The sequence below is a fragment of the Microcaecilia unicolor genome, chromosome 5, assembly GCF_901765095.1.
Source record: "Microcaecilia unicolor chromosome 5, aMicUni1.1, whole genome shotgun sequence".
In the NCBI taxonomy this organism is placed as follows: domain Eukaryota; kingdom Metazoa; phylum Chordata; class Amphibia; order Gymnophiona; family Siphonopidae; genus Microcaecilia; species Microcaecilia unicolor.
In genome coordinates, this window is record NC_044035.1 from 295,432,828 (window position 1) to 295,454,141 (window position 21,314).

At 46.1% G+C, this 21,314-nt stretch overlaps 1 protein-coding gene across 1 annotated transcript in view; it reads left to right on the forward strand.

Annotated features, from left to right (window-relative positions):
* Positions 1 to 20,822, forward strand: part of SLC7A6OS (solute carrier family 7 member 6 opposite strand) — a 39,846-nt gene extending 19,024 nt beyond the window's left edge. Inside the window, exons 2-5 of the mRNA XM_030204296.1 lie at positions 5,126 to 5,512; positions 9,245 to 9,445; positions 9,918 to 10,071; positions 20,447 to 20,822. Of these exons, the coding sequence (XP_030060156.1) occupies positions 5,126 to 5,512; positions 9,245 to 9,445; positions 9,918 to 10,071; positions 20,447 to 20,553 (849 nt within the window). The 3' untranslated portion in view covers positions 20,554 to 20,822. The remainder of the gene's footprint in view (positions 1 to 5,125; positions 5,513 to 9,244; positions 9,446 to 9,917; positions 10,072 to 20,446) is intronic.
* Positions 20,823 to 21,314: the final 492 nt, after the last annotated feature.

The following is a 21,314-nucleotide window of genomic DNA, read 5'->3' on the forward strand; positions in this document are numbered from 1 at the left end:
GGACCCTCGATCCCTGGGAGTAGATGCTCTTCTCCAACAGTGGCCGACACAAGAGCTCCTCTATGTGTTCCCGCCCTGGCCCATGTTGGGCAGGGTGCTAGACCGGGTGGCAAAGCATCCCGGCAGGGTAATCCTGGTGGGTCCGGATTGGCCCAGGCGTCCCTGGTATGCGGACTTGATCAGGCTCTCAGTGGACGATCCTCTGCGGCTGCCAGTGGAGCAGGGCCTGTTACATCAGGGTCCCGTGGTGATGGAGGATCCCTCCCCCTTTGGTCTTACGGCCTGGCTATTGAGCGGCAGCGTCTGAGGAAGAAGGGCTTCTCAGACAAGGTCATCGCCACTATGCTGAGAGCGAGGAAGCGCTCTACTTCTACTGCTTACGCCAGGGTTTGGCGTATCTTTGCAGCGTGGTGTGAAGCAGGCTCACTTTCTCCCTTCACTGCTCCAATTTCTTCAGTGTTGGCGTTCCTGCAAGAAGGTCTGGAGAAAGGCCTGTCGCTCAGTTCCCTTAAAGTCCAGGTAGCGGCTCTGGCTTGCTTCAGGGGCCGCCTGAAGGGTGCTTCCCTGGCTTCACAGCCAGATGTGGTGCGCTTTCTCAAGGGAGTTAATCACCTGTGCCCTCCTCTGCACTCAGTGGTGCCTGCGTGGAATCTCAACCTGGTGCTAAGAGCATTGCAGAAGCCGCCTTTTGAACCCTTGTCGAGGGCATCTCTGAAAGCCCTGACGTTGAAAGCAGTCTTTTTGGTGGCTATCACTTCAGCCAGAAGAGTTTCCGAGCTCCAGGCGCTCTCATGTCGAGAGCCTTTTCTGCAGTTCACTGAGGCAGGAGTGACTATTCGCACAGTGCCTTCCTTCCTGCCCAAGATTGTTTCTCGCTTCCATGTGAATCAGCAGCTCTGTCTCCCTTCCTTTCGTAGGGAGGACTACCCAGAGGAGTACTCTGCTCTTAAATATCTGGATGTGAGACGAGTCATCATCAGATACTTGGAAGTGACCAATGATTTCCGGAAATCGGATCATCTGTTTGCCTGTTTGCAGGTCCTCGTAAGGGTCTGCAGGCTGCTAAGCCTACAGTGGCAAGATGGGTCAAGGAAGCCATTGCAGCGGCTTATGTGGCCGCGGGGAAGGTTCCGCCTATCCAGCTGAAGGCTCAATCCACGAGAGCTCAGGCGGCCTCGATGGCAGAGGCCGGATCCGTCTCCTTGGAAGAGATATGCAAGGCGGCAACTTGGGCTTCGGCTCATACATTCTCCAAGCATTACCGTTTGACTGTGGCTGCACGGGCGGAGGCCCGGTTTGGAACTTCAATGTTGAGGTCAGGGATTTCTATGTCCCGCCCTGGGTGAGTACTGCTTCGGTACATCCCACCAGTCTATGGATTGATCAGCTTGATGATATGGAAGGTAAAATTATGTATAATCATACCTGATAATTTTCTTTCCATTAATCATAGCTGATCAATCCATAGCCCCTCCCAGATATCTGTGCTGTTTTTATTCTGGTTGCATTTCAGGTTCAAGTTTAGTCTTCAGTTACTTCAGAAAGACTTCGTGTTCAAGTTCTTCCTTCACTTGGATTCTTCAAGAGTTGAGACGAGTTTGTGTTACAGTGAGCTGCTGCATTCCTCTCCCCTCCGTTCTACGGGGCTGGATTGAGATTTAAATTCTGCCGGCACTCCCTCCCGCTTCGTGCGGCTGTAGGGCAGCTTTGTACCCCTCCCGCTTCGGCGGTGTTAGGGTCAGTCAGCTCCTCCCGCGGTTGCGGTTGCAGGATAAGCCAGATCCCCCCTCATCGGCGGGTGTGGTGTCCCTCCCCCGCTCCGCGGGGATGAGCTGGACGGATTCCCCTCCCCCACTTGTGTGGGGATGAGCTGGGTTAATTCCCCTCCCCCGTTTCGGCGGTGGTGAGCTGGGCAGAGTGTCCCTTTGTGGGTGTAATTCTCTAAGTGCTGAGTCCTGCGGATGGAGCTTTGATATCGACATACTGAGGAGTTTCCGGCAGCACATGACCACATATAGGGAGGCAAAAGTTTGCTCTCTATCTCCACCTGCTGGTAGATGGACACAACCCACCAGTCTATGGATTGATCAGCTATGATTAATGGAAAGAAAATTATCAGGTATGATTATACATAATTTTACCTTAAGGTCCTTCCCAAGGTAGTATTGGAGTTCCAGCTTAACCAGTCAGTCACCTGCCAGCATTCTTCCCAAAACCACATGCCCACCCTGGTGAAAGTACACTGCACACCTTGGACTGCAAGCAAGCCTTAAGCCTTCTTTCTGGAATGAACTAAAGCCCATAGACAGTCCACCCAGTTTTTTTGTTTGTTTTGATCCAAACAAGATAAGGGTACTATAGAAAGTATTTAAATTTTGAGAAAATAAAATGCATTGTCCCACACAGGATCAGTAAAACTGGTCTTTTTATTAGAGCTGCATAATATATCTCCTTCTTCCAAATCTCCCTGAAGTATGACAATCCAATTCTTACATTTATACTCTTAAACACATATGAGGTAACTGTTTCATCTATACAGAATTCCTTAGCATATAAGCAAGACTTACTTTTTTTAGAAGACTAAACTTAATCTAAGCAGATATGGTAAAAGTCTAAAGTTTAAGGGCATAGGTCAATGGAAAAACCTATTACATAGCATTTTTCAGCTACTTTTAATTTATGACCTGTTTTCTTTAGTTAAATACAAAATATACATTAGTTTTCTAAAAAAAAGTATCTGTCACAAATACTGGTCAGTTTCAGACCTTTTTTAACCTCTCTCTTATCTGAAGGCCTTCTTTGTCAATACAGAAAAGAGGTCTGTAGTAAACATCTTTATTTATGTTCACTTAAGTCAATTTTTTGCATTTCTTTTAAAGACATACAGTTAACTCCATCTTTACTAGCTCCATAGTAACATACATAACATAGTAGCCATCGTTAAATGCACTTCATCCAGTTGGCTGGTAGATTACCTCTCTGAGGACAGTAGGCTGATTTTTTCTCACAAATCCACCCTTCTCTCCTTGCCGTTGTCTTTTCCAGCTATATTATTATACTGCTGGTTCCACGCTCGCATGTTGGCAGGAAGACACTGGTGGTGCACGGTGGGGTGCTGCCAAAGGCCTCTTAAAGAGAGGCAGCATCTGCACTGGGCTCCGTCAGATGACGTCACCCAGTTGTGAGAATAATTAGCCTGCTGTCCTCAGAGCACTTGGTACAGGTAAGTAGCTTCACTATTTATTCTCCAATATAACATATTGCCATTGGTAGTTTCAAAAGATAGATATATCTATAAGTTTTTAAGTGTTCTGTAGAAACTTACTAAGGACTGTAATTCTCAAATTAGCGGACTTCTTCTGATGTAATCCACATTGAATTTGTCCTATATAATAATTCTCACCTCCAACGTTCTATGCTTGGGACCGTGGCTCCCTGGCTGCAAGTGGTCTGCGAGGCAGACACGCACTGACGTCAACACAGCTGATTCCAAGGCAAGGGAATGAGTACTCCTCCTACTGCCTCGGAATCAGCTGTCACCCCCCCCCCCCCCCGCGCTACGGCCCCCTCAAAACCCATCCCCTCCCGTGAACCTGTCGATCCCCCCCCCCCCCTGGAACGCCGAAAACCGCACCCCCCCCCCCCTCCCGCCGCTGTTGTGCACTACCTTCGGGTGGGTTCCTCAATCATCTTCTCAGAAAGTTTAACTCCGTGCGTCTGACGTCAGACGCAGGCAGAGGAACTTCCAGACAAGATGATTGAAGAACCTGCGGGAAGGGAAGAACAACACTTCAGCTGTAAGCACAGGTAGCACAACAACGGCGGCGGCGGTGGCAGCAGTTTTCGTTGGCACGGGGGGGAACGACAGGTTCGCGGAAGGGGGGGTTCGAGGGGGCCGTAGCACGGGGGGGGGGGGCGGAATTGCCTGCCTAAGGCCCGTTTCCTTGCCTACAGAAACGGGCCTTTTTTACTAGTTTGGAATAATGTGAAATAGGAGACACAGTATAGTATGACATTACTAGGCTTCAGTGTTAGGGTTTGAGATGAATGAAGACTTTGGGCTGTATATTTGAGAAGAAGTGACCTAGTGGTTAGAGTAATGGGCAGAGAACCAGAAAAGCTAGGGTTCACTTTCAACTCTGGCATTGACACTTGTTGTGACCATGGGGATGTCACATTATCTGTCTCCCGAGGCTGACTAAATTTTGGTTTCAGATTTGGCACCAAAACCAATCCGAAATCTGGGTTTGGGTAGCATTTTTGGCAGAAACTGAAACTCTTCCTTGCACGTAGGCTCTCTCCTGGTTTTATCTTATCACACCGTGGTAGCCTAGTGGCCTCTGGGGGTTAGGAACAGAGCCCACTCGTTCCTGCTCACTGCTGCTGCTGAATCAGAATGGCTGCCAAAACTTTCCTGTAACAGGCAATCTTGAAATGGCTGCCAGGACCTTGCTGTCTCGACAGCCATTTTAATTCACCGGTGGCAGTGGATTCAGTTCTGCTCCCAAAGAGGCCACTAGACCACCAGGGTTTAAGGTAGACCTGAGGAGGGCCTACAGGGTGGTCAGGCAGCCGGGGGGGGGGGGGGGGGTCTACAGGTCTTTCCTGGCAAGGGGGGGGAGGCAGCAGCAGTACTTGTTTTCTGCCAGGAGGGGGGAGGACAAGCCATTTCGTGTTTTGGCTTTGGTTTCGGCCAGAACCAAAACCACTGATTTCAGTCAGCCTCTAATTATCTCCCATTGCCTTTGGTACCCACCAAGATGGGATGGGGACATATTGTATATGAACACTTACCACAGCTGTACAACCTTGTCAGTGTTCAGTAGTGCTATATTTTTATTATACCCCTGTCTTGGAATTTTTATTGGTTTCCCTTCTTATGTTCTAAGTGGAGCAAACCTACTATTTAGAATATTTGGACTGAACAGTGAATTTATGGTCTGTATCTGAACAGTTCAGGATTCTTACAGTTGATCACATTTTTTTTCTTACTGTATCCCTTTAATAGCTTTAAATTGTAACACTTATGGGCCTTTGTGTTCTCCTAGCTGTTTCATGCTCTGTTTAAGATAATGTACTAACTGACTTTTTTTTCTCTCTTCTTTTGCACCCGCCTGTTAACTAGAGTGAGCTGTTTCATAAGTGTGTACAAGAAGCTGTTTGTCGAGAAAAGGCAGCCCAGACCCTGCGTCCCTCTTTAGCAAGCAACCAAAGAATACGTAAGGATCTCAGAGCCTCCAAGCACACACATCGCCAAGAAAGCCGGTATCGCCTGATAACCAGCCGTCGACCAAGTTATGGAGATGGGGACTTAGCACAATATTCTGCAAGTAAAACAGCTTCAGGTGAAAGCACTAAGTCAGACAATACTACTGAAAAAGAAAACTTAGAAACAGAAGGCAGCAGCGCTGCTGAGGCAAATTCGGAGAACTGTGACACATTCCAGTTGTTTGATATAATACATGAAGAAGTAGATACAAACCTCGGTGGCTCTACAGAAGACTCATCAGGGGTAGGTACTAAGTGATTGCATAGATTTGCTAAACCAGTTTTCAAGCTATTACTCTGTTTTTAACCCGGGGGAGCCTTCTTCCCTCACCCCCCTCCCTACACCCATGGCCAACTGCATGTGAGCAGAAAAGGCTTTTAGGCGTTTATCCCTAGCTAACATACATTCTGTTCTTAAAAGATAAAACAGTCTTATATCCCGCTAATACCACAAACAGTTCTAAGCATATAACATATCAAGAGGCCAAGGACAAACCCCTGGGAATATGCTGAATATAGTAACAAGCAGATCGGGATATAGAATCTAATACATATTTTTGAAAACAAAAAGGGTTTGACTTTCTTTCTAAAATCTGAATAAGATACAGCAGAATTAAAAATAGCCTTTAACATTGTCCAGTGTCTGACTGCTTGCAATGGCAGAGTTGATTTAAATAACGTAATTTTCTTTTTCCCTTAATTGAAGTAAAATACATGTCATTATTGGGTCTAGACCTCTGCACATTCAAAAACTGAAAATGGTTATACAAATAATTAGGTGCTGAACCATGCAATATCTTAAAAAGAAAACAGGCCATCTTGAAGATAATTCTAGTCTCAATTGGAAGCCAGTGTAGTTTAATAAAGCTGGAACAGAAATGATATTTCTTAAGGCCCAAAATTAGTCGAACTGCTGTGTTCTGAATTATCTGGTTCCATCTCGACAAGCTTTTGCTGTAGCCCAAATATTACAGTAATCTAACTGTGGGATCAAGACTGAATGAACCAAAAATCTGAACTGCTTCACCTCAAAACACCTTAACATCCTTGGATGATATGCCTTGAGGGATTGATCTGTTTCCGCTTGTTCATGGAGAAAAAGCTATACTGTATAAATGGCCTACATTGTTCTGTGAGTGGGGGATAAAGGATCCTAAGTGAGACAGAGATCACTGGAGGGAATGGACTGGTGGACAGAATCCATTAGGTTTGGATTGTCGACCCATAGGAATGAGATAGAGATCACTCTTCCGCAGCAAAATAGAAATGGGGAGCGGGTATGAGACTATATTGAGTAGAAGCCAGGCAAGGAGAATACATAAATGATCACAGTGCAGGTAATAGTATCCCAGATCTGCAAGTCCTAATGGTAGAGGAAGGGTCTATGTTAGCAAATTCAGGCCCAAATTGTAAACCTGAGGTAAGTCTCAAATCCTCATCTTGATTTTTCTTGTTTTTTCTCCAACCAATCCCATGGCTCCTTCCCCCTCCCCATCTCTAGTTCTTGACCTCCTACTGCTGTCACACCTTATCTTGGGTTCTTCCTTTCCTTCTTGTCCCTATGGCCTCTTCCTGAGTCATCTTTCCTATCCCATTTTCCATGCTTAAGCTTCCCAAAGGACCTAGAGCCCCATCCCCTCATGTACAGTGGTGGAAATAAGTATTTGATCCCTTGCTGATTTTGTAAGTTTGCCCACTGACAAAGACATGAGCAGCCCATAATTGAAGGGTAGGTTATTGGTAACAGTGAGAGATAGCACATCACAAATTAAATCCGGAAAATCACATTGTGGAAAGTATATGAATTTATTTGCATTCTGCAGAGGGAAATAAGTATTTAATCCCTCTGGCAAACAAGACCTAATACTTGGTGGCAAAACCCTTGTTGGCAAGCACAGCGGTCAGACGTCTTCTGTAGTTGATGATGAGGTTTGCACACATGTCAGGAGGAATTTTGGTCCACTCCTCTTTGCAGATCATCTCTAAATCATTAAGAGTTCTGGGCTGTCGCTTGGCAACTCGCAGCTTCAGCTCCCTCCATAAGTTTTCAATGGGATTAAGGTCTGGTGACTGGCTAGGCCACTCCATGACCCTAATGTGCTTCTTCCTGAGCCACTCCTTTGTTGCCTTGGCTGTATGTTTTGGGTCATTGTCGTGCTGGAAGACCCAGCCACGACCCATTTTTAAGGCCCTGGTGGAGGGAAGGAGGTTGTCACTCAGAATTGTACGGTACATGGCCCCATCCATTCTCCCATTGATGCGGTGAAGTAGTCCTGTGCCCTTAGCAGAGAAACACCCCCAAAACATAACATTTCCACCTCCATGCTTGACAGTGGGGACGGTGTTCTTTGGGTCATAGGCAGCATTTCTCTTCCTCTAAACACGGCGAGTTGAGTTCATGCCAAAGAGCTCAATTTTTGTCTCATCTGACCACAGCACCTTCTCCCAATCACTCTCGGCATCATCCAGGTGTTCACTGGCAAACTTCAGACGGGCCGTCACATGTGCCTTCCGGAGCAGGGGGACCTTGCGGGCACTGCAGGATTGCAATCCGTTATGTCGTAATGTGTTACCAATGGTTTTCGTGGTGACAGTGGTCCCAGCTGCCTTGAGATCATTGACAAGTTCCCCCCTTGTAGTTGTAGGCTGATTTCTAACCTTCCTCATGATCAAGGATACCCCACAAGGTGAGATTTTGCGTGGAGCCCCAGATCTTTGTCGATTGACAGTCATTTTGTACTTCTTCCATTTTCTTACTATGGCACCAACAGTTGTCTCCTTCTCGCCCAGCGTCTTACTGATGGTTTTGTAGCCCATTCCAGCCTTGTGCAGGTGTATGATCTTGTCCCTGACATCCTTAGACAGCTCCTTGCTCTTGGCCATTTTGTAGAGGTTAGAGTCTGACTGATTCACTGAGTCTGTGGACAGGTGTCTTTCATACAGGTGACCATTGCCGACAGCTGTCTGTCATGCAGGTAACGAGTTGATTTGGAGCATCTACCTGGTCTGTAGGGGCCAGATCTCTTACTGGTTGGTGGGGGATCAAATACTTATTTCCCTCTGCAGAATGCAAATAAATTCATATACTTTCCACAATGTGATTTTCCGGATTTAATTTGTGATGTGCTATCTCTCACTGTTACCAATAACCTACCCTTCAATTATGGGCTGCTCATGTCTTTGTCAGTGGGCAAACTTACAAAATCAGCAAGGGATCAAATACTTATTTCCACCACTGTATGTCCATCTTCCAGATATTCTTTAACCCACTTCACCCAATTGCCTAGCCTGAGTCCTGTTCCTGCCTCTTGTTAACCACAATGGCTGCTTCTTGGGTTCTTTTTCCTTTCTCATACCCTCCTTTGGCCTCTTATAGGTCAGTTTCTTCCCTTGTAATCCCCTTCTCAGGTCCCCACTCTTCCTTTGGACTACTAAATTCTAATGACAGGTTTTTTTCCCAAAGTGGCCCCTTCAAAGTTCCTTTTCAGTCTTGACCCTCGTTCTCTCACAGGCTTCCTTCCCTCGATACAAGGGGACATGCAGAAAAGTGTGGGATTAGAATGAATTTTTTTTTCTCTTTGCAGATGACACTATTCTCTCCAAACGAGAGAACACTGTTAATGAAGTATACAGAATAAGGAAACAGAAGTAGCTGAATGTAAAGATTCAATACAAAAAGTATAGAGTCATGTGTTTGAAGTTTAAAACCCTGAAGGAGTGGTACATGCATATCTGTTTTTCATCCCTTTGTATCAAGCAGGAGAGAGTCCTTAGGGGTACACATTATGCTTCAGAATTGTAGCTGTCAGATATAAGCCAAAATGTACAAAATGCCACAGATTAAAAAGTGAGATTTTTATGGAGGAATAGGGGTGGATTGGTTCTAAAAAAAACACTATATGTGATGTGTGTCAATCGTGTACATTTTTAGAAATCCCACAAAGAGAGAGCTTTTGGTATGGTTTGTTTTTCATAGAAATCAGATGATCCTGAAGTGATACTCTGCAACTCAGTAAGACTGATTCGGGAGCAACTAGCTGTGTCGGAGAATTGCCAAGGGGTACAGCACCGTGAAAAAGATGATTATGTTTATGACATTTATTACATGGATGCACCCACCCAAGGCTGGATTCAAGACATCCTCTCGGTGAAGCCCTACAGCCAGGAACATGAATTGGTAAAATGGGTATAGACTAATTTTTTTATAAGTGAGAATTAAAGCAGATTTAATTTAAGTAGCTAGTCAGTGAAATGTGTGTGGCAAAGAAAAGAGTAACTTGTGTGGCAACAAAAGGGTAGCTTGTTTGATGAATGTATGTGATTTTACAGACATTTATATTGAACTACATTTTTATTTCACGAGAATGTTGATAAGGGAATGGTTAGGCCTGGCACTCTACAGAGCTAGTGCATTCAGGGACAGGAGGAGGAACAACCACTATCACTAAAGGTGGTGTCCACTGCTGGCTAAAAGTGACACTCCCCAATCTAACCCTGCTCCCGTAGGCCCATCCAGAATAGTCTCCCTGACTCAAGAAAGTTTGGTTTAACATACATGCTATCATATGGTTCAGGGATAGTTTTCATATGACTTTACCCTTCTGTTAGGAAAAATAATGGTTACATTTCAACTTGTTTGAGGTCTACAGGTAGATGATGAGGATCGTAAATCAGAGGAAATCTATGAAGATGAAGATGATGAGAATGAGGAGAACAACTGGCGTAATGAGTATCCTGATGAAGATGAACTTCTCTTTGAGGAAGATGAGGAAGGAAATAGTGATGAAGATGAGAGATACAAAGGTATTTTGCGGAATCCTAATTAAAAGATGCCTCCAGAATTTTAGGAGAACTGTACATAGCTACAGTTATACTGAATATGTGAATGACAACTTGAGGTGGGTAGGGGGTTCATAAAGGTTTTATGCAACTCTTCTCTTACTGTTCTGAACCTAGAGCTGCCAAGGGGAAACAATTTTTAAGCAGGAGATTGTGACCACACATCTCTGCCCCACTCAGCCTCCTCTACATTTGTAACCTACTTAGTGTGATACTATCCTCTACCCACACGGCAACTGAACAACTTCGGATCTCACAGCTGATGCATCTGCTTGTTAATATCGCAAGATAATCAGCAGGAAGTTTGGGCTAAGAGATTGAAATTGCTTCTGGACACAGAGCAGGCAGAAAAGAAACTGAGTGGTTGGCTCCTGTGTCTCCCATTTTGGGCAGATGATCTGCTGAAGCAGGAGACTCCCGCCCAAGACTTTACAGATCTGCAAACTTCTTGCAAATGCCTTATTAGCAAAAGTTAGCATCAGTACTGATTGAATCCTGTTGGTTCATATTGGCAATATCTTGATGAATGACATTACATGTTATCCAGTTAGATCTCATACCGTGTGAGGTAAGTTATGATAGTATTCTGGTTATGTATACTTGTAAGGACCGGGTGGAAGTGTACATGTGTAGTTTAAGAATTTCACAAATTAGTAGTGTTCCGAGTATGTCTAATAAGGATCGGGTGGAAGCGTACATGTGCAGTTTAAGAATTTCACAAATTATTCCTAGTAACTTATCTACCAGTTAAAATCTTTAATTAATTACTAGAGCGTGCTCTGAACTGCTACATTACAATCTCTTTAAGCTTCTAGTTTGCTTTGACTCAGTTTTATTACAGATTAATGCCTTCAAAGGTTTTTCTTATCATAAATTATATCATTGTTTTGTTTCAGATATTCTGGTTGGAGCCAGTGCATTTATTCTCTAGAACTCTCCACTTTAATTGATTTGTCTTCTGCTTTATTTTATTCTTTCCAACCCATTGATTCTCACTCAACCAATGTATAGGGTTGAAACCTTGGACAACTACATTTCATGCTGGAAAAAAAGTAGAGTAAGGGAAAACTTGAACATTTATTTTCTGTGTTCTTTTGCCTAGCTCATGGCCTTATTGGGAAAGAGGTTTCTTTAAGACGGGGAAAAAACTAAACTGCAGAACTTGAGCATGGTTAGATATAAGCACTAAGAGCTGCAATCGAGACATGCTATATACGTATTGAGCCATGGACTTAGCAGGATTGTGAAAGAAACCTTCCAGTGACTAAGATGGTAGACAGCAGTTTTCACTATTCTTCTTCTGGAGAGGTGCATTGTGAGGAGGAAATCTATGATCAAAGATCCTGGTGGTGGGGGAAGAACATGGAAATAGTGAATGAGAAACCGGAGGACAGTTAAGAAAAGAAATGGGGGCCCCATAGTGAAATCTGTCCTTTCCTTAGTGTCAGCTCCACTGTTCTTCACTTCCTACCAGCAGGTGGAGATAGAGAAAACTGAATTCTACCAGCAACGTGACTGGTATAAGCTAGGGTACTCCCTGATGCAGAATGGAGCAAACCTGCTTTTGTCAGTAGAGAATGGGCCTCCAGAGCCTTTCCCTGGCCTTTAACTAGATGTCCAAGGCCTTACCTTTGACCTCGCATCTGTTTTTCTTATCTGACATGCCCATGTTTACACTGCTTTGTCTCTGAATCCCCCTGCCATACACAGAGACCTTCAGTTAATTACTGATGGCCTGTCTCCATGGCCTCTTCCTGAGTCTTCTCTCCTATCCCGTTCTCTGTGTTTAAGCTCCCCAAAGAACCTAGAGCCCCCCACCCCCTCATGTATGTTCCTCTTTCCAGATATTCTTTCTTAACCTACCATCAGTAAGTAAGTAAGGGAGACAAAAATTCCTTTGTGTACATGTATATGATTGGATGCCCTATTTTGGGCTGGGCTGAGTAAGAGTATAACTGCACTATGTACTGATATATTTTATAGGGGGCATGTATTTGGAGTTTTTTTTTCTTTTTTTTTCCTTTGGCGTTTTGCTCTGATATTCCATCTCTCTGTACTGTGGGGGATATAGCCGCAAGTCTCTGCAGTCCAGACCCTTCATGTCTTCTCCTATGTAAGTCCTTGTGCACGGGAGGCTAGACTGCCATGAATTTTATCTGCCTGTAACCAGTGGCTGTGTAGCTGTTCACCGTAGTGTCATATTAAAGGTATGTATCATATCTATTTCCTGGGTGAGTGTGTGTGGCTGTAGTCTATGCACATTTGTCATCCGAAAATACAAAAGAACTCACAAGGTACCAGCAGGGGTCACACCTGTTTTAGATCACTCTCTGGAACAATCCAGTAGTTTTCTGTACTTCTCAAAATACTTTGGAAATAGCCGGGGTGGGGGAATGTTGCCGGAGTTGAAGCCTCAGGACCCATGGTCCCCATGACTTTGGCAGGACCAACGGCCATTTTCCCCAGGCTATTTATTCTCATGTTGTTGCTTCTTAGCAGCAGCAGCATGAGAGTGCTCAGTCCTCATCTGGACATTTGGGGGAGAGGTCCTTCTGTTTCTGTTCTCCTTTAGTTTGACTGGGGTGGGGGGTCCCATTGGAGGCCCCTGGGGCTTTTGGACTACAAGGCTTAACCCACATGGTTAAACAAGTCCTACAGTCAGATCTTGGGTCCCCTCCCAGTGGCAGGGACCCTGCTTTGGGTTCTGTATGTCAAAGATCAAATTCGAGGGCTAGTCTCAGAGGTGGCGGGAGAGGACTCGGAGGCCTTCCTGGACTCCAGTACCTTGCAGATTCAAATTCCAAAGATCCTGTTCCTCTGGAAGCAGAAGATGAGCTGTCTCACATCATTGATGGGGGGCTTTGAGTATGCTCAGGCCGCCTGCTGCAGACCTTTCAGAGGGGGGGACCCATTGTTGGAGGGCTTCTTGGGGCCTCCAAAGTATTTCCTGCTCCATAAAGCCCTCCCCTGTATGATGATGGCAGAGAGGGAGACTCCAGCTGGCCCCCATAGAGGCACTAAGGCACTTGATTGCCTCTACACCTTTGCTTCTGAGGAAGTGGAAAAGTATTGGGCTTTACCCAAAGTGGATGCCCTGGTTCTAGCAGTCATGCAGGCAATCACAGTGCCGTGGCTGCTTCAGTAGTGGGGCACTATTGGTTGTAGGTTGTGGATGTGGCATTTAAGAAGCTTTTGAGTCATCTGTCCTTTAGGGGGGTGTTTGCTCTTTGGTGAGGACCTAGAGAAGGTGAAGGATTTGGGAGAGGCACATCTTCTACTCCCAGAGCTGTGGCAGAGGGGGGTGCCCAGTGATATTCAGCCTGCAGGGAGATTCTGTAAGAACCAGGCCGCTTTAGGTCCACTCGGCTTCCTCCGGCCCAGATAGGGGATCAAAATAGGTCCTTCAAGCAGGGGTTGTTTCATGGCCTAAGTAATCCAAGCCCTGGGATCTCTCAAGTGGGACCACAGTAGCCAGGCCTACCAATGACGATGGGCTAAGCCCCTCGTTGGTCCCCATTGGAGGCAGTCTGTCTCTTCTGCTACCAGAGGGTCCACATTACCTGATATCAGTGGGTTCTGAAGGTAGTCAAAAAGGGATGCTCTGGATTTGGCCGTCTGGTTTCAGACGCCTTCATGGTTTCCCCCTGCAGTTTGGCCTTAAAGCACCAGGCTGTCATTCTAACCCATCAGTATTTCTGCTATTTAGGAGAAGTGGAACCTGTTCTGCTGGCGAAGCACGGTCTGGGGCAGTACTCTATCTTGGTGGTGGAGGAAGAGCATGGAAATAGTGAATGAGAAACTGGAGAACTATTCAGAAAAGAAATGGGTGCCCATAGTAAAATCCACCCTTTGAAGTCTAGCCGGTGATATCTAATGGTTTCATATTGCACTTGGGGTTTAAAAACAAAATGTTTGGGTATTGCACCCTTCAAACAAATCTTGCTTCTCTCTCCTCTAAGGCATAGGTATACATAGAAAAAACACAGCTGGACTTCCACTAGAGCTGCCATGAATTGAGTGGCTCTGAGATCCCTTCTCCCTTTCCCTGTATTAAAACTTAAGTAATAGAGGGGTAACAGTGAATCACCCATGGAAAGTCCTGAAAGAACCCCCTGGTGACTTAGCAAATAGTGAAAGTCTGTAGTGAACTGTAGGAGCCACTGGGGCACAGGCCAGTTCTGAGTCACAGGACTATGAGGTGGCATGAGGGGAGAAAGCACTCGGGCATTGTGAGAACCAAGGGCATAGAGAGTCAGGCACCAGGGCCCTATGGGACTGAGCAAAGGAGAGACGGGGGCACACCCCTTTTGGAGCCCTTGAGTGCTGTGATACAGTGTTGAGGTGCAAAATCTGAGCATTTTGGTTGCCCCTGCTGCACCAGTGCAAGGGGCAACAAGAGAAAAAAGACTATGGCCTGGCAGGCTTGAAACACTTGGTAACTGTGCAGAAAGCACAGAGTAAGAAGTCAGATGGCAAGAGCAGCTAGCGGCACTGGCCCTGCCAGTGGCAGAAGAAGTAACAAGACTGAGAGAGAGGAATCAGTGATTAGGCTGCAGACCTGGTCCTGGGGGATGATGTGGCATGATGGTGTTGGGTGGTCTTGGGGCTCTGGAGCCAGGATAGCCGAGAGCTTGGGTGAAGGAAAGCAAAGCTCAGTGGTGGTCGACTCCAGGTGAGAGCTTGAGAGCAGGTGGTGGAGCAGGAACAAGTGGTGGGTCTGGCTTAGATTGCAGTGGTTCAAAAAGGGGCACTGCAGCAGACTAATCTTTAAGCAAAAAACATAACGTCAACTGGTCATGACATGTCAAGGGAGGTGGCTAAGCATCTGGCAAAGAGTGTGTCATCAGTGTTGGAAGACAAGATGACAAAGATCAGTCCACCCTGGAGGAGGTCAAGGAAGCACTGGCAAGACAAGGACATCAGATCCCAGGCAACACACAGAGGGTCACAGTTTAGGAGATGTTTCTGGAAGAACTAAGATTGCAAATAGAGGAAAAGTTGAATGATCAAGGGGAGAAAAAAAGGCAGATAGAATGTGATCCGCATTATAGAACTGCTGGAGGTGGTTCAGAAGGACCTGATGCTCTTTTTGTGAAACCACATCATCAGAGAGATTGTGGTGGCAAGAAGGAAAAGTACACACTGCGTTTGAGAAACTCTATTGTCTGAGCAGTGCACAAGGGTAGAAAACCAAAATCCACCCCAGCTGGTGTTTGCAAGAATTTTACCTATGCAGATCGTCACCATTCTTTGAGTGTACTTGGCTGCCAAAGCAGCGGTGGAAGGAGAAGCCTAATGGTTAGTGCAGTGGGCTGAGAACCTGGGGGATTGGGTTTCAATCTCACTGCAGCTGCTTCTGACCCTGGGCAAGTCACTTAACCCTCCATTGCTCCAGGTATAAAACTTAACATTATGAGCCCACTAGGGACAGAGTAACTGTATATAATATATGTAAACATACCATAGATAAGCAGTATATCAAATCCATGACTTTTGAGCTTCTCTTGAAGGAGCAAAAGTCTGATCTTTCAAAATTTCTTTACATAGGTGGCCAAAAACGTTTACGCTATGCAGCCTAAGTTAAGATTGAGTCTAAGACTGCACACGAGAAAGAGGGAATTGTTATCTTTGACAATGATGTACATGGCATGGAAGAGAGAGTGAATTTGGGGTGAGGAAGGAGAGGGGATGCAGGTAGTGAAAACCTGGTAGCTGTTAATGGCAGAGGAGATTAAAGATGGCTGAGTTAAGAGTGGTCACTTTGGATATAGATTGCACATACTTGCTGATAAAGGGACAAAAAGTCTAAATTAAAGAAGGAGCATGCAGATATTGGGCTAAAGATATTGCATATATCCAGGAAACATACCTGAATGCACTAAAACAAAGTAAATTGAAACAGATTGTTCCAGCTTGTTCCAGTCCACCTGATCCAGCTTGTTCCAGTCCACCTGTCCCAGCTCGCTCTAGGCTGTCTGCTCCTGCCAGCCAATCAACCAACCTGCTTGCCTGTCAGCCCCTCAACTTGCCTGCTTGTCTGCCCATCAATAACTTGCCGCCTCCCAGCCTGCACAACTACCTACCTGCCTCCCCGCTGGCCACTTTGCCAGCCCATCACCCTCCTGACCGACTGCTCACCCTGCCTACCCACCTCCTATTCCAAATCACTGCCTGCTGCTCTAGTTTTAAGCCTCCAGCCCAACTTTCCTGCCCTACCTGTTGCTTAACACCTCAGGCACCACATAGGCACCTGTAACACCTCAGTCAATACTTATGGCCCCCATACACATTCTCTTCCTTGCCCTGTCCCTCCCTAATCTTTTATCCCTCTCACCGCTGCATACTGCACGAATTCACTGCCCATCCATGTCCTGTCCCGTCCTGCTCACTACTGCAATACCCTACCCACCCCTGTCCCCCACTACCTCACCTTCCCTACTGTCCTCCTCCTCCTTCCTAGCTCTCAACCTTCAACACCTCTTTCCTGCCATGAACCCTTCCCCATTCCTTCTAAGCGCATCCCGTCTTCGTCACCTTCGTCGCCCTACCTCCCCCACCCTCCTCCGCACTCTCTTGCTCCTTCTCCTGCTATCCGTGGGAGATATCAATCCCAACCCAGGTCCCCCACACCTGTCCTCGTCTCATCCATGCAAACGTCTCCACGATATCTCCAATCTCATCTCTATTCCCCTCCTCTCCCCCTCCTCCCTCCCCTTCTCGTGTGCCCTGTGGAATGCCCACTCGGTCTGCAACAAACTTTCCTTCACCCATGATCTCTTCATCTCCCATTCCCTTCAACTGCTCAGCCTAACTGAAACCTGGCTCACCCCTGACGACTCTGCCTCAGTCACGGCCCTTTGCCACGGAGGTTATCTTTTCTCCCATTCTCCCCGCCCAGTTGGCCGCGATGGCAGCGTGGGGCTACTACTTTCGTCCTCCTGCAGTTTTCAACCTCTCCTCCTACCGCAGTCTCACTGCTTCTCATCCTTTGAAGTCCACTCCATCCGTCTATTCCACCCGTTACCACTCAGAATTGCAGTCATTTACCGCCCCCCTGATAAGTCCCTCCCTTCTTTCCTAACCGATTTCGATGCCTGGCTCTCCGTTTTTCTTGAGCCCTCATCCCCATCCCTCATTCTTGGTGACTTTAACATACACACTGATAACCCATCCAACTCATACGCTTCTCAGTTCCTTGCTGTAACCTCCTCCTTCAACTGAGCTCCACCACCCCTACTCACCAATCTGGCCACTGTCTTGACCTCGTCCTCTCTTCTACCTGCTCACCCTCTAATTTCTGCGCCTCAGCTCTTCCTCTCTCCGACCACCACCTGATCACCTTCACACTTCATCACCCTCCCCCTCAGTCCCGCCCAACACTAACCACTACTTCCAGGAATCTCTAAGCTATTGGCCCTCCCACCTTATCCTCTAGTATCTCTGATCTCCTCCCTTCCATCTTGTCCTCTGAGTCTGTAGACAAGGCTGTCTCCACTTACAATGCCACTCTCTCCTCTGCTCTGGATGCCCTTGCACCATCCATCTCCCGTCCCACAAGGCGTACTAATCCCCAGCCCTGGCTGACCCCTTGCACTCGATACCTTCGCTCCTGCGCCCGTTCAGCTGAGTGCCTCTGGAAGAAATCTCACACCCATCCTGATTTTATTCATTTCAAATTCATGCTATCCTGCTTCCAGTCCTCCCTATTCCTCGCGAAACAGGACTATTACACCCAACTGACTAGTTCCCTCAGCTCTAACCCTCGTCGTCTCTTCACCACCCTTAACTCCCTCCTCAAAGTGCCCTCTGCTCCCACACACCCCTCACTCTCGCCTCAATCACTGGCCGACTACTTCCGCGACAAGGTGCAGAAGATCAACCTCGAATTCACCACCAAACCATCTCCTCTTCACCCTACAACCCAATCCCTCAACCAACTCAGGCCTCCTTCTCCTCTTTTCCTGATATCACCGAAGAGGAAACCGCCCATCTCCTCTCCTCTTTGAAATGCACCACCTGTTCCTCAGACCCCATCCCCACCAACTTACTTAACACCATCACTCCTACTGTCACCCCCTCCATCTGTCATATCCTCAACCTCTCTTTCTCCACTGCAACTCTCCCTGACACCTTCAAACATGCTGTAGTCACACCATTCCTCAAAAAACCATCACTTGACCCTACTTGTCCCTCCAACTACCGCCCCATTTCCCTCCTACCCTTCCTCCAAGATACTTGAACGCGCCATTCACAGCCGCTGCCTTGATTTTCTCTCCTCTCATGCCATCCTCGATCCGCTTCAATCCGGCTTTCGCCCCCTACACTCGACAGAAACGGCACTATCTAAACTCTGCAATGACCTGTTCCTTGCCAAATCCAAAGGTCACTACTCCATCCTCATCCTCCTAGACCTATCCGCCGCTTTTGACACTGTCAATCACAACCTACTTCTCGCCACACTGTCCTCATATGGGTTCCAGGGCTCTGTCCTCTCCTGGTTCTCCTCTTATCTCTCCCACCGTACCTGCAGAGTACATTCTCATGGTTCTTCCTCCACCCCCATCCCGCTCTCTGTTGGAGTTCCCCAGGGATCTGTCCTTGGACCCCTTCTTTTTTCAATCTACACCTCCTCCCTGGGCTCCCTAATCTCCTCTCATGGTTTCCAATATCATCTTTATGCCGATGACACCCAGCTTTATCTCTCCACACCAGACATCACTGCAGAAACCCAGACCAAAGTATCGGCCTGCTTATCTGACATTGCTGCCTGGATGTTCAACCGCCACTTGAAACTGAACATGGCCAAGACCGAGCTTATTGTCTTCCATCCCAAACCCACTTCTCCTCTCCCTCCACTCTCTATCTCAGTTGACAACACCCTCATTATTCCCGTCTCATCTGCCCGCAACCTCGGAGTCATCTTCAACTCCTCCCTCGCCTTCTCTGCGCATATCCAGCAGGTTGCCAAGACCTGTCGCTTCTTCCTCTATAACATTAGCAAAATTTGCCCTTTCCTCTCTGAACACACCACCCAAACTCTCATCCACTCTCTCATTACCTCTCACCTTGACTACTGCAACCTACTCCTCACTGGCCTTCCACTTTGCCATCTATTCCCCCTTCAGTCCATTCAGAACTCTGCTGCACATCTTATCTTCCGCCAGGACCGTTATACTCATATCACCCCTCTCCTAAAGTCACTTCACTGGCTTCCGATCAGTTACCGCATACAGTTCAAGCTTCTCCTATTAACCTACAAATGCACTTGATCTGCAGCCCCTCCTTACCTCTCTACCCTCATCTCCCCCTACGTTCCTACCTGTAACCTCCGCTCTCAAGACAAATCCCTCCTTTCAGTACCCTTCTCCACCACCGCTAACTCCAGGCTCCGCCCTTTCTGCCTCGCCTCACCCCATGCCTGGAATAAACTCCCTGAGCCCATACGTCAGGCCCCCTCCCTGCCCATCTTCAAAGCCCTGCTCAAAGCCCACCTCTTCAATGTCGCCTTCTGCACCTAACCACCATACCTCTATTCAGAAATCTAGACTGCCCCCACTTGACATTTCGCATTTTAGATTGTAAGCTCTTTTGAGTAGGGACTGTCCTTTGTTAAACTGTACAGTGCTGCGTAACCCTAGTAGCGCTCTAGAAATGTTAAGTAGTAGTAGATTTTGAGGGGATATTTTACTAATGATTAACATGTTAGCTGCTCCAGGAGGTTAGGGCTGCTTGCAAAATCTCCCAGATGCCTTTAGCTGAATGGAGGAGTGGCCTAGTGGTTAGAGCACAGGTCTTGACATCTAGAGGTGGCCTGTTCAAATCCCACTGCTGCTCCATGTGATCTTGGGCAAGTCACTTAATCCTCCATTGCCTCAGGTACAAACTTAGATTGTGAGCCCTCCAGGGACAGAGAAGTACCCAGTATATCTGAATGTAACTCACCTTGAGCTACTACTGAAAAGGGTGTAAGCAAAATCCAAATAAATAATATATTTAAATGCTACAGCCAGCATTTAAATAAACTGACCACTGACACTGAAAATTCCTCCTGCCCCTCCCCCCACACTGATTAACTTTTTGCCGTTAGTGTAAATATTGAGCAACTGGAGGTAATTATAACTTGATTGCTGTGATATTAAAAACCCATGTTGTTACTGGACTCTTGATTATGACATTTTGGTTAGAGTTGTATGTCCTGTGTACAGAAGGGCTTCTTGAATTCTTCATTCATTGAATTAATTGAGCAAGTGTTTTTTCTTTTCCTCACTTTGTGGTGTATAAAGCCCAGGGGATGTATTTTAAAATAACTCTTAATCTTTTTTTTTCTGCTTGACTACAGATTGCAGCTCAGATAATGACATTCGAGGCACATCATGGAAGAAATATTGCAAAAATGTTCTTCAGGAATTTGGATATGATGAAACACCAGATTTTGACTCTGATTAACAGCATATCGACCTCTTAATGTATTTCACAGCTGAGTGTAGGCATATTATTTTAGTGCTGAAAAGTAAAAAGGTTATCGTCCACATTCTATTCTGGCTGTACCGATCAAAGTCTTGAAAAGCATGTTTGTCTTTTGTGTGTTTAAATTATGCTCTGTACATACCAGATGGGGATACGAGAAGATAAAAAATATTTTTTTTAATGTAAAGTGATATTTTATATAGTTAACATGTTATGCTCTAAAGATTTGATTAAAAACCTATGGTCAGTCTAAAGGAATATGTGCAGTTTATAGTTCTGCATAATTGGTATGGATGGGCAGACTGGATAGGCTATATGGACTTTCTGCCATCATATTCTCTGTTTAGCTTTTGAAGAAAATACTTTTTTTTTTTCCATTTCATTGAATAAGCCATTTTGATTTCTTTGAGGGAAAGGAACAGGTTATAAGATGTAAGAAGACGTGTTCCTCAGACATAATGAACATGTTTCTGCTTAACACTATGCTGCATTGCCCATGATTTTTAGCCTTCTCTGTGAGACAGCAGATGGCTTTTGCCTTCTTTCCTGACAGCATTTGTCAATGCTTTGTGAAACCAGTTTTCTTTTAAGGTATTTTTCTTATAAAAGCCTTAGGGCCCTGTTTACTAAGGTGCGCTAGCGTTTTTAGTGCACTCCAAGTGCTAGAGATGCCCATATATTCTTATATGTCAGCAAACTAAGGATAAAGGCTCTGGTGTTGACATAAGCTATTAAGTAGA